This window comes from Cibotium barometz, chromosome 11 (assembly GCF_041138505.1).
Source record: "Cibotium barometz isolate CiBa-2024 chromosome 11, ASM4113850v1, whole genome shotgun sequence".
Taxonomy (NCBI): domain Eukaryota; kingdom Viridiplantae; phylum Streptophyta; class Polypodiopsida; order Cyatheales; family Cibotiaceae; genus Cibotium; species Cibotium barometz.
The window spans coordinates 9,871,147-9,888,641 of NC_141056.1; the positions used below are offsets into that span (position 1 = coordinate 9,871,147).

Below are 17,495 nucleotides of genomic sequence, written 5' to 3' on the forward strand. Positions count from 1 at the left end.
TGAAGGGTTGGGTTGGAATCCAATATATATATCAGCAGGAACTGGAAGGGCAATAGACTAAGGTTTCCTTAGGTAAGGTTTTGTTGACGTGTACAACGGATGACGTGTAAGGAGACCGCCCAAGTGGACAAGTGGGTCCCTTGCATGCGCTCGATTTCCAAAAACAAAGAGAAAAAATATACTCTCTTTTTTGCTTAAACGGAACGCTTTTACCCACTCGCTGCTCAGCTTGCCCTCCGTTGTCATCATTGTTGTTGTTGTTGTTGGTGGTGGTGGTGGTGGTGGTGCAGTCTGCGCAGGAGCTTTCTCTCGCCATACCCATTTCTTCTTTCAAGCTTTCAAAGCGTTTTGAAGATTTGCATGCTGCTTAGGCTTCGCATGCTCGTTGAGCGCTTCCTGCGTCTTCCTTCGCAGGAGCTTTCGCCATAGCGTTTTCCTCTTCATTTTCAAAGTTTTTCTGCCATAGATTTCCTGCTCTGAGCTTACCTCCCTTCTTACCCAATCATTCTTTCTTTTGCCCCACCGCCCTTCACCAATCTACCGAATCGCAGCCTCGGCACTCATGAGCTTCCTTCTTGATTCGGGTAATCAAAAATCTACCCAATTTTGCTTCTGTTTTTCAGAAGTGGGCGCAAGACAACCCGCCTGTATCTCTGTTTTCTATGGATCAATTGTGTGCTTCTTGATTTGGGCGCCCTTATCTGAAACCAATTTGGGCGCCGTAAAATGAAACCAGTTTGGGTTCTCCGTTCTCCCTCACTCGCCACTCATTGATCAATGAGGCTCTTCATCAACTAAACCCTGCAGCATCGAAGGCCCATTAAAATGAAGTTGGGGATCAATTGGGCTCGTTAGAAATTGAGTAATGCACTAGCTAGGGTTCTGTTTTTACTCAGATCACCTCTTTTTAATTGGGAAGTAAATATTTAGGCCTTTGTTTCAAATCACTTAAGCACTTCGGAATATGGGTACTGCAGAAATGGAGCATTTCTTGTGGTTTTGGATGCATCCCATTGTGAGTGATTCTGTATCGCCACGGTTCAATTGGGTGCATTATGAACAATTTCAAATTTCCATGGTCTTCAAAAAGTATGAGGGCTCAATTTTGTGAGGTTTTGGGTTTCTCTATCTGCATAGAATACCTTTGTCATGAGGGCTGAATTGGGTGCTCCAGAGATTTTCTGCAATTAGAAGAGGTTGCCTTACATAGGGCCCAGTTGAGTGCTTCAGAAATCGGGTTATATTTTGGAAGGTTTAATTGGGTATATGTATTTAAAAAAAAAAGAATGATATTGTATGCTTAGGCGCATTTGAGCATCTTGAAATATGTAAGGTGGATATTTAGATGGGTGCTTCAGAATTTGGGTGATATATTTAAAGGTTTAATTGCGTTTTTTTCCTAAAAGTTAGTGGTTGAACAATCTTCTAAAAAAGTATGTTCGACATTGGTTATTTTGCAGCTAGGGCTTATTGGAGCGTCCATCCCTCTGCTGCTGCTGCAGCACCTCCGCCAACCGAACACCACTGCAGGGAGCTTTTCGAAGGTCTCCCCCACAACGATGGAGACTTTTGGTCCAATGTAGGAGCTTTTGTCAGCAGCTCCTACTTGCTGGAAGATGCAGTCATCATTATCCCTCATGTCATGTTCTTGCTGGCCTATTTTATATGGTGGGCACGACAACACACGGCCTTTTCCAAGTCCAGGAACACCCGCATAAATGCAAATGGGGTGCATTTGACTGGATATGTTTCAGCCAAGGATCAATTTGGGTTTCTCTACAAAGCAACTCTCTCCTGTTGTATCTACCTCTTGTTAGCCAACACCCTTGCCTTACTATGGAGCATATACACCAAGCTTCAAAAGGAAGGAGGGTTGTGCTTGCCTTTCCATGCAATGGCAGCTTCTTTCGTGCAAGTTATTGCATGGCTTGTAATGACCAGGGCCATACTTGAGACAAAGAGAAAGTGGAAACTCTTCTTTCCATGTATTTTGAGAACTTGGTGGATCATAGCGTTTTTGTTACTCGTGTATTCTTCCTTTTTTGATGTTCGGATTCTGTCTAGACATCCCCACTATTCATCAGTTAATCTCTGGGTGAGTGTATCGTCGTGTCCGGCCGCCGCTTTTTTGTTTGTAGCTGCTGTTTTAGGCAATACAGGCATTTGTTGTGTGAAGTCAGATATTTATGAGCCTCTGCTACCTCATGTTCCAGAGCAGATTGTCGATCGAGTTACACCTTACAGCAATGCAGGGTTTTTGAGTATTGCCACTTTGTCATGGTTGGACCCCTTGCTTTCTGTGGGTGCCAGAAAGCCATTGGAGCTTAATGATATACCCTTCCTTGCTCCTAAGGATCGGATCGAAACATCGTACCTACGCCTGAAGGCAGCCTTGAAACACTTGAAGCTCAATAATCCTACGAAGGCACCCTCCCTCGCCAAGGCCATTGCAACCTCTTTCTGGCAAGAGGCAGGATGGAGTGCTGTTTTCGCAGCCATAAACACCTGCGCTTCCTATGTTGGTCCCTTTCTGATCACTGATTTTGTGGAGTATTTGAGTGGCAGGAGGCGCTTCAAGCATGAAGGTTATGTGCTAGCTTTTCTCTTTTTGGGCTCTAAATTTACAGAGAGCTTGGCACAGCGGCAGTGGTACATGGGGATTGATCTACTAGGGATGCACGTCCGTGCTGCTTTGACAGCCTTTGTGTACCGCAAGGGACTCCGCCTCTCAAGTCAATCCCGGCAAAGCCATAGTGGCGGGGAGATTATCAATTACATGTCTGTGGATGTGCAGAGAATTGGGGACTTTTCCTGGTATTTGCATGATAGCTGGATTTTGCCCTTGCAGATTGTTTTGGCACTTGGGATTCTGTACAGAAGTGTTGGGTTGGCCTTTATTGCAACTCTTGCTGCAACAATCATTTCTATTGTCGGCAACACTCCCTTGGCTAGGCTGCAGGAGAATTATCAGGATCACTTGATGACCGCGAAAGACGAGCGCATGCGGGCTACTTCAGAGTGTCTGAGGAGCATGAGAATATTGAAACTGCAAGCATGGGAGGATAGATACCGGACTAAACTAGAAAGTTTGAGAGAAGAAGAATACGGGTGGTTGCGAAAGGCTCTCTTTGCACAGGCTGCAGTCACATTCATATTTTGGGGGGCGCCCATTTTTGTATCTGTGATCACCTTTGGCACATGTGTACTGCTTGGAATCCCACTCACAGCCGGCCGAGTACTATCGGCACTAGCCACGTTTAGAATTCTGCAGGAGCCTTTGCGGAGCTTTCCTGATCTCGTAGCAATGATTGCCCAAACAAAAATCTCCTTGGGTCGGGTCTCGAGTTTCCTGGAAGAGGAGGAGCTGCCAAAGGATGCAGTTCTTAAGATTAGCAAGGGTGCATCAAACATGGCAGTGGAAATCAAAGATGGTGTGTTCAGCTGGGACCCGTCTTTCGAAATGCACACTCTCTCGAGAATTAATCTTAGAGTAAGCAAGGGGATGAGAGTGGCTGTGTGTGGGAAGGTTGGGTCTGGAAAGACGAGTCTTCTGGCATGCATTCTTGGGGAAATGCCAAAGCTCCATGGCATGGTAAGATAACCGAAACACACCAGATCTTAACAAGGACTTAACTTATAGAGTTGTAATGCTGTTCATCAAGGTTTCCCTTTCTATGGGTTATATGGTGGGGCTGCTGCCTGTCTGGAAACATCCTGACTGCGTGGATCTTGTCTGAAACTTGTTCTAGTGCAGGGAGCTTACATTGATGTCCATTGGGTTCTCTAATCCTTTCTTTGTGCAGGCTTTCTGTATCTGCTTGCTTTGTAGTTGGGTTTAAGAGGAAGTGGGAGTTTGTTTATTTCAATTTTTAATCTAAACATGTGCGTGATATTCTGATTTTGTGGTGTTGGTTTAGCATATAAATTGACCTTTATGAATCAACTCTTCAGGTAAAGGTTTGTGGGAAAACAGCCTATGTCTCACAGTCGGCATGGATTGAGACTGGCAACATAGAAGAGAACATTCTGTTTGGGAGTCCCATGGACAAAAACAAGTATAAGAACATACTCCAGGTTTGTGCACTAAAGAAGGACTTGACCCTGTTTTCCCATGGGGATCAGACACTCATTGGTGAAAGGGGTATTAACCTTAGTGGTGGTCAGAAGCAGCGGATTCAACTTGCGCGGGCTCTATATAAAGATGCAGATATCTATCTTCTTGATGACCCATTTAGTGCCGTTGATGCTCACACTGGAAGTGAACTCTTTAAGGTAAAGAGCTGTCTCTCTCACATGTGCGCGCGCACACACACATGCGTTACATATACATGTGTAAGTAGTAAATATGTACACATGCATGCGCGTGCTCGTGTACAAGTGCACGTTGTGATATTTATAGATTTATCGATGGACTTACATTGTTTATCTGTTTGCTTTCCAGGAATGCATGCTGGGAGCATTAGCAGAGAAGACAGTTATTTTTGTGACGCACCAAGTGGAGTTCTTGCCGGCAGCTGATCTTATACTGGTAAGATTGGACATTTTGCACACAGACTGCTGAACCACACACACACATGCATGTACGCACACCCAGGAACTAGTTTCACCAATTTAGCTTTTCATGGCTTTAAGGTTCTACGGGATGGGGAGATAATTCAAGCAGGAAAGTATGAGGAATTATTGCAAGCAGGGACAGATTTTGACACCCTTATCTCCGCCCACAATGAGGCTATCGAATCAATGGATGTCACTGAGTACGTACTGGATGAAGTGGATGAATCAGAGAAACTGACTTCTGTTGTAAATGCTGAGGAAGAATCCTTGAAAAACTGTGAGATTGAGAAGGTACCAACACTGAAGGGCGACAAGCAAATGGAAGAAAATCAGCTCATTGTTCAACCCAAGAAGAAGGACATGACCAAACGCATGAAAAGGAAGCAACTGGTACAGGAGGAAGAAAGGGAGAAAGGAAGAGTTAGTTGGTGTGTCTACTGGTCCTATATGACGGCAGCTTACAAGGGTGGCCTTATCCCTGTCATTGTATTTGCTCAGCTTGCCTTTCAGCTATTGCAAATCAGCAGTAATTGGTGGATGGCATGGGCCAGCTCACCCGCGGACAGGCATCAATCAAGAAGTGGCAATATGAAAATGATTCTAGTGTACATGGGCCTCGCATTCGGCAGCGCATTGTGTGTGTTTTTGCGGGCTTTGTTTGTTTCGATATTTGGTCTGAAAGCAGCCCAGAAGCTGTTTTTGAGTATGATTAGATCTGTCTTTGCCACTCCGATGGCCTTTTTTGATTCCACACCGACCGGCCGGATATTGAATCGGGTACTTGATTTGGGTATCCTACTTTTTTCATGTTGGTTTTTTATGACAACACAAAGATAAGTAGCACTATTTGAGAGTTGTGTTTTTTTTTGTGTGCGTTGCCAGGTTTCATCGGATCAAAGTGTGGTCGACTTGGACATTCCATTTAGGCTAGCAAGCTATGCTTCAACAACCATACAATTACTGGGCATCATTGGAGTCATGTGTCAAGTAACATGGCAGGTTTTGCTGCTGTTTATACCAGTGGCAGCAATGTGTCTATGGTTGCAGGTATCCTTTTTTTTCTACTCTCATCAATTTGTAACTAGGTTCACACACACACACACACACACGCGCGCGCGCGTGCGTGCTCACAGATGTACATGTATATGTAATACATATGCGTACATGTATGTATATATGTGTGTGTGCACGCGCGCACGTGTGTGTGTGTGTGTGTGTGTGTGTGTTATGTACAAGCATATATATATATGTAACATACAGATATGTACGCGCACATGCAAATACATATACACATACACATACCCATACATACATACATACAGTTTCTTTCAAAAAATTCAAATCACTGGTTATGGGAACTCGAATGCTGGCTCCAGTCTGCACCTTTTTAACAAGAGTTTTTTTTTTGCAGAGATATTACATGGCTTCTGCTAGAGAGCTCACACGGCTTGTCGGGATTCAGAAATCTCCAATCATTCATCACTTTGGGGAATCTATCTCGGGAGCACTTACCATCCGAGGATTTGAACAACAAAAGCGATATATTAAGACCAATTTCATTCTCTTTGATAACTATTCACGCCCTTTTTTTAATAGTTTTTCCGCAATTGAATGGCTTTGCCTGCGGATGGAGCTCTTATCAATGTTTGTTTTTGCCTTCTCTATGGTGCTCCTTGTCAGCTTTCCTCTTGGAAACATGGATGCAAGTAAGTTCACTACCCACACACGAGTACATGCACGGGCACGCACACATGCATGCCTGCATGCCTGCACAGAAAATGTGAATACAATCTCTTGCCATAAAAAATGTCTTTGTACAGTCTTGTCGGTAGTCACCACTCTCAAGTTCCACCCTTTTCTTCTTGCAGGCATGGCAGGCCTGGCAGTTACTTATGGGCTGAACCTGAATGCACGACAGTCTCGCTGGGTGCTAAGTCTGTGTAAGTTGGAAAACAAGATCATCTCCGTTGAGAGAATCCAGCAGTACACATGCCTACCTAAAGAGGCGGCTGCAGTAATCACGGATTCCCGACCTCCGTGTGATTGGCCCACTTCTGGTACCGTAGAGTTTCTGGATTTGCAGGTATGCAGCTGTATTTGAATCATCGTATTCGAGTACTTAGTTGTTTATGTGGCCACATGTTTATTGTCCTGCTGTTGTGAGAACTGCAGGTACGATATGGTGCACACTTGCCATTGGTTCTGCATGGTATCAGCTGCAGTTTTCCAGGGGGGAAGAAGGTGGGCATAGTGGGTCGTACTGGTAGCGGCAAGTCGACACTGATTCAGGCACTTTTTAGAATCGTGGAACCCACTGGGGGAAACATCATCATTGATGGCCTGGATATAACCTCCATAGGGCTGCATGATTTGCGGTCCCGTCTGAGTATCATCCCACAGGATCCAACACTCTTTGAAGGCACCATGAGAGCAAATCTTGATCCTCTTGAAGAACATACGGATGCTGAAATTTGGGAGGTAAACTAGTCACGCCTCTCTAGCATGGATTTTTGTGCATGGAGATTGTGTGCATAGCATGCATACTATACGATTTTGAGGTGTCTTCTCATGTGGCATACAGGCACTTGACAAATGCCAGCTTGGTGATGTCACGCGTTCGAAGGAGTCAAAGCTTGACACTATTGGTTGGTTTGTTGTACTTAACAAGGGCTTAATCTGGTTCTAATGTTTTGAATTAGGACCCAGAAGGTTAAAGAGATTGCTTAACATCTTCATCTTTGTGTATGTTACGGTTGCAGTCACCGAGAATGGTGAGAATTGGAGTGTGGGGCAAAGACAGCTTGTGTGTTTGGGCAGGGCTCTTTTGAGACATACCCGCATTCTTGTTCTCGACGAAGCCACTGCCTCTGTGGACACGGCAACGGACGGCCTCATCCAGCGCACCATAAGAAGCGAGCTGGATGACTGCACAGTCATCACGGTTGCGCACCGAATCCCGACAGTGATTGACAGCGACTTTGTGTTAGTCTTAAGCGACGGTATGTTAATTATCCTAGTCCCTTACACATCCTTTTATACATCTGTAGACATGTGCTCACACACACGCACATGCACACGCACAAACATATCCTTTCCCTTTGCAGGAAGAGTATTGGAATTTGATGCACCCATCAGTTTGCTGGAGGATAAGTCTTCTGCGTTTTTGAAACTTGTGTCCGATTACATGTTGAGGTCGAGTAATGTCTCAGACCTATCATCAAGTCTAAGCTAGAAAGCATGTGCCTTTCTAGTAGAAGATACTTGCCGATGAGCACAACTAACACATTCCTACATGGAAGAACCTAACTCCACAGAAGTATTACAAAAGTTCACTGCAAGCACTCGAGTCTAACAGGTAAATTTCATACGGTTGGGATTGTCAGCTGCATATAAATCTTGCTTTTGCTTGTATGTTTCCATGATGCATCATGGCTATCCATATTATTTTTTGAAGATGAATGCTTTTTGACAATGCCTATTTTTCTGTGTCTCTTAACTGGTGAGGGAAGGCTGCCTGAGCTGGATGCAAGCTATATTCGTATGCAAGAGTGCAGAAAACTGCACCTATCTGTCCATAATGGACTCCAGCGTGCCATGTCAATCAACGTACTTTGAATTATTGAATGGCTACCAATTAGTTTGCAGGATTCGTGTGCATTTGCAAGTGAAGTTTAGCAGAGTGATCTTGGCTTGCAAGTGAAGTCCGGCAGAGGATCTTGACTTTGGCTTGCAAGTGAAGTTCAGCAGAGTGGTCTAGGTTTGCAAGTGAAGTTCAGCAGAGGATCTCGACTTGGGCTTTTATGCAAAATCCATTCAATGTCCCTTCATTGGGATATTGGTTGTGCCAGTGTCAGCTAGTCGGGTCTGTGTGCTGGTTTTCTCCTTACCTGTTGCTGAGTAGTCCTCATTGGTTGCTTAAAAGCCACAGGAATTGACTGTGCATTATGAAATGATGTTAGATAATATACAAATTATATTATGAACGGATGTTGGTTAACATAAAAAATTATATTATGAACTGGCAACTTTTATTTTTAATATGCCTCTGTTTTATGTTTAGTGGTTTAGTCAATATACCGAGCGCGCGCACGAACGATGGCAAACTTTTATGTAGCACGGCACTTCTCCTGGAGGCCTTTACAAGGCTAGAAAGCTCATGTGGATAACTTACATTGAGATAAATGACAGAGCACGTAGAAATGCCCCTTGACTAAAGCATTAGGACTACACATTATCTTCAACGTAACACTGCTTGATACATTCTTTTAACAAAATTCAATCACAACACAGAAACTGGCTTCTTACAGATTGTATAAGAGCACACATTCATCTTCCCCTTAACACTGCTTGTTGAATATTTTTTCAACAAATGTAAGCATAACACTTAACAAATTTAAGCTTAACACGGAAACAAGCTCCTTAATGGTTGGGATAAGGTCCATGATTTAAAGCATTAGTACACATTCATCTTCCACTTGGCACTGCTTGTTGAATTCTTTCAACAAATTCATGCATAACACGGCAGCAAGCAGAAGAGCAGCGGAGTATAAAATTGCCAATCATTCAAACCCTGTCAATTGCTTGCATCTCAGGCTTCTTTGGATCAATGTCAACTGCTTGCATCTCAGGCTTCTTTGGATCAAGGGGAGCAACTAAGGAGTATAAAATTGCCAATCATTCAAACCATGTCAAGCACTCGCATCTCAGGTTTCTGATCATGTTCACTCTCATAAGACTACTTATGTGTCCAAGAAGACTCTGGGCTTATTCTTGTATGCAGAATAAACCCAATTTCATGGGCTACTATCTGATACAGATCGAGATGAAGAATCTTAACCCCAGCAACTGCAAAACCAAGACTGCCCCTTACCTTTACTTGTGATATCAGGGAGTGCCCACCAGACCCCCTTACCTTTACCTCTTGTATCAGGGAATGCCCACCAGACCGACCCCTGTTCCCCCGCTCACAACCACTTCAGGCCAACAAGGTCTACCTCGGCAATAAAAGATCTGGTGGGGTAAATCATTGAAGAGCCCTCTCATTGTAATCTACCAGCTGCAAATGTGGAGCATGCAGACAAGGCGACAAGTATGAAATTGGTAACTTCCTCTTTTACCTTTTCGGAAGGTCGAAGTGCAGAATTGGTGCAGGCTGCTTGTCGATACATGGGCACATGTTCTTTGGAGGTTCGCTCTACAGTCGTCGTTCTGCAAAAGTCTCCTTCTTTCGTTGTAGTGTCCTCAGCTATGCCACTGAATGCTTTGATCACCTCTGCTTACTTTTTTGGACTCCACCAACGGACACTACATGACCTTAGAGAATGCCACTTGCCATCGAAAATGCACATTTAGATGGATTCAGGCTAAGCTGAGCGGACGGGCACTTTTCCAAACAGACAAAAGAGGTGCTCCATTACTTTGCCAAAAACACTGAAATCATCTTCAAATGTTGTCGGAGCGTTCTTGAGACCAAAGGTCATCACATTAGAAGCGAATGCTTCTCCTGATCTACATTATTGGATGATTTGCCTCTTCCTTGTAGCTCCATGCAAACACATCTAGAAACTTATACAATTTCTTCCGGAATTCTAGTCCAACTTTGCACTAACACAACATACTATCTTCAAAAAATGTGCATCCTCAAGATTCATATCTTCCAGCTCATCTTCTTGACTCTCTTTGGGTGTGTTGCATTTCCTCAGCACTACCACAATAGCCTTGATATCATCCGACACGTGTGCTTTATCAAAGAGCTGGGAAGAAAGTGATGGTGATGTTTGCAGGCATGCAGATCACTCGTTGGGTTATACGAAGACACAATCTAATCTACATCTACTTCAAACAATGATAGTAGATACGGATTCTGCTGAGCATTTCTTCCTCCTCGTTTACATCTACCCCTGCAGACTATGACTGCCTGCAGCATCTCTCTGAAAGCAATTGTCCCGGATTTTTAATTTTGGCTCATCATGGTTATTTGATCCGTGGCCCAGTTGTGCTTACCCTTTTCTTGAACACAACCATGGTCGGCCCAGTAACATCAGGTATGATCCAAAAATCTCTTCCATATTCACAACAATAAAGACCACCAAAAAGTCACAACGAGCTATGTGAATATCCATACCCCAGATCAAACCTACAAGCTTCAATCGGCATGCTAGTCTCGCATCTCCATGAGAATGAAGCAAGTTCCATTCCTATGATCCCCAATTCTTTGCGAGTGGCCTCCGAAAGGATGTGCACTCTAGATCTGCCATCATGCAAAACCTCTCCTTTGATGGTCTTTCCCTGCAGCTGCACGGTGACTTTTAGAATCACCGCATCCCACTTCCCTAGCTGCACCACCTTGAAAGTTGTGCTCTCTTGCATGACCGTAATATTCTTTGTCTTCTTGGGCTATGCTTCCATAATTACTTCTTTATCTGCTAACTTCTGGATCAACTGTGTCGGATAACTTGGTACCAACAAGCATAACAACTCAACCAGTGTCATGTTCAACTTCATATCCTTCAGATTATCCCACAGATCGTACTGTGACACGCTCTCTTTTTTAAGTTTCTTACCCATTGTTTTCTTGAATCTCTTAAATGGGTTTTATAGTTTCCAACACTAATGTTGTCTTTTGGGGCACCTTCGGTAAGCAGATTTGAACACTGTGACCCTGATTTGAACACTTGGTACACCAGACATCTAAGCAGACCCCCGAACTTCTTGTAGCACTGCCACTGATTATCTTGGACAAAGCCACCAATTGATCCCCCATCTTCTTGTCAACCATCTTCATGTCCTTCTTCCTTCGGGACTTTGCTTTAGAGTCACAGATTGCCAGATTCCAAATCAGATTTGGAGGCATTGTCTTCATCAACAGAGGGTCAGCAGAATCAAATTTCTTCGAGACTCTTGTTGCCTTTTCTTCTTTGTCTTTCCTTGAGTCATCATATAGGTCCAAGATGCGTTCCGACCGGATTGCTGCAACCACAACCTGCTCAAAAGTTTCATCCTTAGAGGTGAAACAGGCTTTGAATCGCCTGTGGAGGCCTCAAACAAACCATTATGCTAAAAGATAATCACCAGACTAGAAATTGATATCCAGGCAAGCATACCACATGGAGCAGGGAATCTCACCCACATAGGACTGTTGATAATAACCCGACCCATTAGAAAAGTGAATGGTCACAAATTATATGCAATCCACGGTTCCCCAATCACTGGCTAATTGGAAATGTGCATGACAATGATCAATGTAGGATAACACATGACCATTGACAAACAAATTTAGATGTACACAAGAATTGCATGCTCATGAGCCTCATTTACGACGACGCAAAAGAAGATCCTCTACCTCATCCATGCCCTGGATGATTACCTCTTTAGTAGGAGGGGTAATCCCATAACCAACAACAAATCTCTGACAAAGCCCTTACATTCTAAAATCAAAAACCAAAAATAAGAAAGCCACGACTAAGGTAAATGGCTATTGCGTGTTATATTCTAAGCTAACAACCATGGTTGGCAAAAGTCTAGTCCATGGTCCATGGTATGGCTCATTGTCTGCATCCTCTTTGAATGTGTGCAACAGGAACGTCAAATGGTCTTTCAGAAACCAACTCTTTCCGATCTACATTATTGGACCATTTGCCTCTTCTTTGACTATCTTTGCCATCACAACAAAAACGTCAGCACAACAAGCAACAAACAAAGTAGCCTAGTCTCTAGTTTCATCACAAGTTCTAGGAATCATAACCAGAGATGAGGTCTCATATCAAGCATTTTTTGGCCCACATTACATCACATGTAAGCTTGCCATGCGTCCTAAGTCAATAGCTAACCAAACCCTATCTCCAATAGGCCCCAGTGCCAATGGACTAGTCTCTTCATCATCACTGACTATATCATTGGACCATCATCCACACCTCTCCAGAACCGATAACATTGCACCAACCAAGCTGGTGACACAAGGATCATGCCATTAGGAAGGGGGGTATGTTAACATGGTTTCATTCGCCCAACCTACCGTAAGGCGCTTTGCTATCGTAAATGGAAGCCCAATTCTTGTAAGACAGCGTTGGTGGACTTTAGCTTATTGCCAAATGGAAAAGTGACAAATTTCATGTACGTAGTTGCTAGAGACTAGAACTAGTGCCAATGGGCTATTTTTCAGTTTTGTCTAACCTACTATAAAAGCTATCATTTGTATATAAGTCAATTTTGTCATTAAGTAATACACATTCATTCCCTTGCAAATAGAAAACTTGTGAGCTCTCCCTTTTCTCTACTCTTTCTTGCTTATTTTCTATTGGATTCTTACATGCTAGATGGTTTTCTTGCTTGAATAGGTTTGCTTGTAGGCTTCTCCCTCTCATTACATCCACCTCTTAGGAGAGAACCCTTGTGAAGGCCATTCTCATCTTGCCTCCATCTAGGCAAAGAGAGCTCTTCCTTAATCCCCATAGCCATGGAGCATTCTGGTGTGACAATGGAGTAAGGACACGATGGATGGGGTAGCACACCCATATTGGGAAGTTGCATTTGTTCGTGGCTCAAAAGGCAAGATCTAATGACACTTGTTTTGGCATAGTAGGCTAAGGGAAGGTCTTGTTTTTAACAACATTCATATACATACATAGTTTAACATAATTTGATGTTTACACATGTGTATGCATGTCAAAAACGTGTATACATGTACATACGTATTCACTTACACATACAGTAATTATGTATGATTAAAAGCATGCGCGTGCATGCACACACATCCATAAACATATGCACATTTTTGTATATACCCATACAACCATAAACATATGCACACATCCATAAAGATATACATGTTTTTATGCATACCCACACAACCATGAACATATACCCATATCCATAAACATATGCACATTTCATTTTTATATATGCCCACACACATTTATACAAATCTTTTCTTTATATGCATATGTATTCATTTACACATACAATAATTATGTATGATTGCATGTGCACACACACACAGAGACACACACACACACACACACACACACATCCATAAACATATGTATGTGTATTCATTTACATATACAATAATTATGTATGATTGCACACGCGCGCATTTATTACACATACAATAATTATGTATGATTGCACATGCACGCACGCACACACACACACACACACACACACACACACACACACACACACACATCCATAAACATATGCACATTTTTATCTATAGCCACACACATTTATGCAAATATTTTCTTTATATACATATATAAACCCACCTATACATTCCTACATAGGTTTGCAAAGCATCCAAACTAAGCTTTACACACTTATTCTCATTGGATGATTATCTTGTACTTAGGCTAATAAGCTTACTCATATAATCATATCTACACAATGCAAATATACTTTTTAAAACCTTTTTCGAATACTTTAGATATTTAGCAACTTTCGTTTACGTAGTGAGAGCTCGTATAACTAGTCCTTTGGTGTTTAAGCTATGATATTTGTAAAATAAGTGGGGTATAGGAGGTGGTGAGACATGGCTTCCCCTTGAATATTTTTTCAAGTCCAAACTTATGTTTTTTTAGGATGCTTGTTGGTACAATCTCTCCCTTTAGCTTAAGAAACTAAAGAAAGCTCTAGGCTCATCAATTTCTACTTGTGGGTACAATCTCTCTCCTTTAGCTTAAGAAACTAAAGAAAGCTCTAGGCTCATCAATTTCTACTTGTGGGTACAATCTCTCTCCTTTAGGTGAAGAAACTAAAGAAAGTTCTAGGCTCATCAATCGCTACACTCCTTTTATGTATTTGGAAGTAAAATATGGTTCCAATTTTAAGTTATAATAGGTCTATTAGATTCCTAACACGCTAACAAGAAAACTAATGAAATTATATCCATGTTTTAAAAAAATATGCAACTTGTTGTGAGGTATATGTAGATTACTAACATATTGGTTAATTAGTTAAATTAGTATAATAAGGAATCTAATGAAATCATATCCTTGTTTTTTTTTTAATGTGCAACTTCTTATGAGGTCCGAACCTTAAACCAAGCCTTGTCAAATCAGATGAATTCTATATTGGAACACATGAATAATATCAATTCAACCAATGAGCATAGTAGCTGATTTCGAAGGGCTAAGAAACATTACCTTCAATCTACTTAAAAGATGTGAGGCTTCGAGAAAGCTAATAGAAAAGAGGCTAGAGGACATAGGAAAAGCGCACTCCAATATAGAAGAAATATGGGGTACGCACAGAGCAATTCTTGATAACGTCCCGAATGGGCGTTTCTATGAGGTGCGCCTCGTCGGGGCTAATAGACTATGTTATGGATACTTTGTCTCACAAGACCATTGAACATTTTTGACCAAAAAGCTAGACAACTGATTGCAATACAAGAAGTACATTCCCACTCTTGCTGCCTGCTGCACCGAAATCTTCAATAACTCCCTGAAATATGTGATTAGGTAATTGTGATGGCTCGTATACACGTTCAAGGATCACTCTGTAGGCGGCGGGGGACTATTCGCCCAGTGATTGAAGGCCTAACAGAGAGAGAAGAAACCCATTCGATTTATCACCAGAGGCCTAGTGATTGCATAACTTCAAGGTTCCAACTGCTACGGATAGAGGGATTTGAACCCCAATTCACATGTCATCACATCTCATCCATTCACTCATATCGACGTCACATCATTTCACATACACATTCGCATTCATTATTCCACATACACATCCACATACACATCCACATCCGTACATCCACATCCATACATCCACATCCACATCCACATCCACATCCATCCACATCCACATCCATACATCCACATCCACATCCACATCCACATCCATACATCCACATCCACTTCCACATCCACATCCACATCCACATCCACATCCATACATCCATTTTCACATCCACATTTATACATCCATATCCACATCCACAGTCATACATCCACATCCCCATTCACATTCATACATCCACATCCACATCCACATTCACATTCACATTCACATTCACATTCACATTCATACATCCGCATCCACATCTACATTCATACATCGACATCCACATCCACATTCATACATCGACATCCACATCTACATTCATACATCCACATCCACATCCACATCCACATCCACATCCACATCCACATTCACATTCACATTCATACATCCAGATCCACATCTACATTCATACATCCATATCCACATCCACATTCATACATCCACATCCCCATTCACATTCACATTCATATTCACAAACATCCTCATCCATTCATCCATTTACATTTATCTAATTCATATCACATTTTAATAAGAATAGCACTTTTAAAATAAAAATAAATCTTTTATGCATCTAACTATGCATAAATTTAATTTCAATGAAAATAATACTTTCGAAATAAAAATAAATCTTTTATACATCTTTCTATGCATAAAATCAAAATTGATAAGAATAACTCTTTTGGAATAAAAATAAAGTTCTTTATGCGTCTATTTATGCATAAAATCAAAATTGATGAAAATAACTCTTTTGAATTAAAAATAAAATTCTTTATGCGTCTTTCTATGCATAAAATCAAAATTGATGAAAATAACTCTTTTGAATTAAAAATAAAATTCTTTATGCATCTTTCTATGCATAAAATCAAAATTGATAAGAATAACTCTTTTGGAATAAAAATAAAATTCTTATGCATCTATCTATGCATAAAATCAAAATTGATGAAAATAACTCTTTTGAAATAAAAATAAAATTCTTTATGCATCTTTCTATGCATAAAATCAAAATTGATGAAAATAACTCTTTTGAATTAAAAATAAAATTCTTTATGCATCTTTCTATGCATAAAATCAAAATTGATGAAAATAACTCTTTTGAATTAAAATAAAATTCTTTATGCATCTATTTATGCATAAAATCAAAATTGATAAAAATAACTCTTTTGAAATAAAAATGGATTTCTTTATGCATCTTTCTATGCATAAAATCAAGTTGATGAGAATAACACTTTTGGATTAAAATAAATTCTTTATGCATCTTTCCATGCATAAATCCAATTTAGTAGGAATTACACTTTTAGAATAAAAGAATTTCTCTTATGCATCTAATTTATGCATAAAAATCATTTATGATGAAAATCACACTTTTAATATAAAAATATCTTTTATGCATATGTTTATGCATGCAAATCATTTATGAATGAAAATCACTCTTTTAATATGAAAGGATTTCTTTTATGCATAAAAATCACACTTTTAATATAAAAAATATCTTTTATGCAATATATTTATGCATACAAATCATTTATGATGAAAATCACACTTTTATAATTAAAATAACAATTTCAACATGCTTCTTTCTATGTATAGAATTTAATTCTAAAGAAGATAACACTTTTTTATAAAATATTTTTAATATGCATTTTTCAATACCTAGGATGAAAAATAACACTTTAAGAATACATATACGATGGGAATTACTCTTTTTGAATAATAAAAGGTAAAACTTATTTTACACAATTTTTAGAAAATTTCACCATAACCTCCTTTGTATGGCTGACCATTTTTCAATTTTTAACTCTCTAAAATCAACTAGAATTTCACCAAGAGTATTTAAATCATTCTAATGTAAACATTTTCTACTTATTTAAGAAAACATTCTAAAAAACTTGATTTTATCCAATAATCATTCATGTAGGATAAAGAATGGTTGGATTTACTAAAGAAGAGAGGGGAATGCCTTTTTTCAATGAGGCATAACATCATATTCATATTAGAGAAGACAAAAATCATAAAAACCCATAAAATAAAATAGAAAAGAGAAGAATCTCCAACTTACAAGGAGAATTCGAGAGCTTTCCTTTGGCTTGATGGTTTGAGGGATCTACTCTTATTTGAAACAAGAGTGGCCACCAATCTTTAGAAGAGGGAAGGTCAAA

General features: G+C 40.6%; 1 protein-coding gene across 3 annotated transcripts; it reads left to right on the forward strand.

Moving 5' to 3' along the window:
• The first annotated feature begins 215 nt into the window (after window positions 1–215).
• On the forward strand, window positions 216–8,579 carry LOC147633733 (ABC transporter C family member 5-like). 3 transcript variants are annotated; one of them, XM_086804758.1, is made up of 14 exons: window positions 229–584; window positions 1,461–2,095; window positions 2,219–3,592; window positions 3,952–4,272; window positions 4,442–4,528; window positions 4,633–5,331; window positions 5,437–5,601; window positions 5,966–6,260; window positions 6,423–6,637; window positions 6,727–7,032; window positions 7,136–7,199; window positions 7,314–7,553; window positions 7,659–7,909; window positions 8,064–8,579. In XM_086804758.1, the coding sequence occupies exons 1-13, from the start codon at window positions 563–565 to the stop codon at window positions 7,784–7,786; spliced, it is 4,551 nt and encodes a 1,516-aa protein (XP_086660884.1). In that variant the 5' UTR covers window positions 229–562; the 3' UTR covers window positions 7,787–7,909; window positions 8,064–8,579. The 3 variants fall into 3 exon arrangements, with proteins under 3 accessions (XP_086660883.1, XP_086660884.1, XP_086660885.1); XM_086804759.1 differs by having other exon boundaries at window positions 246–584; window positions 2,245–3,592; XM_086804757.1 differs by having other exon boundaries at window positions 216–584; window positions 1,461–3,592.
• The last annotated feature ends 8,916 nt before the right edge of the window (window positions 8,580–17,495 follow it).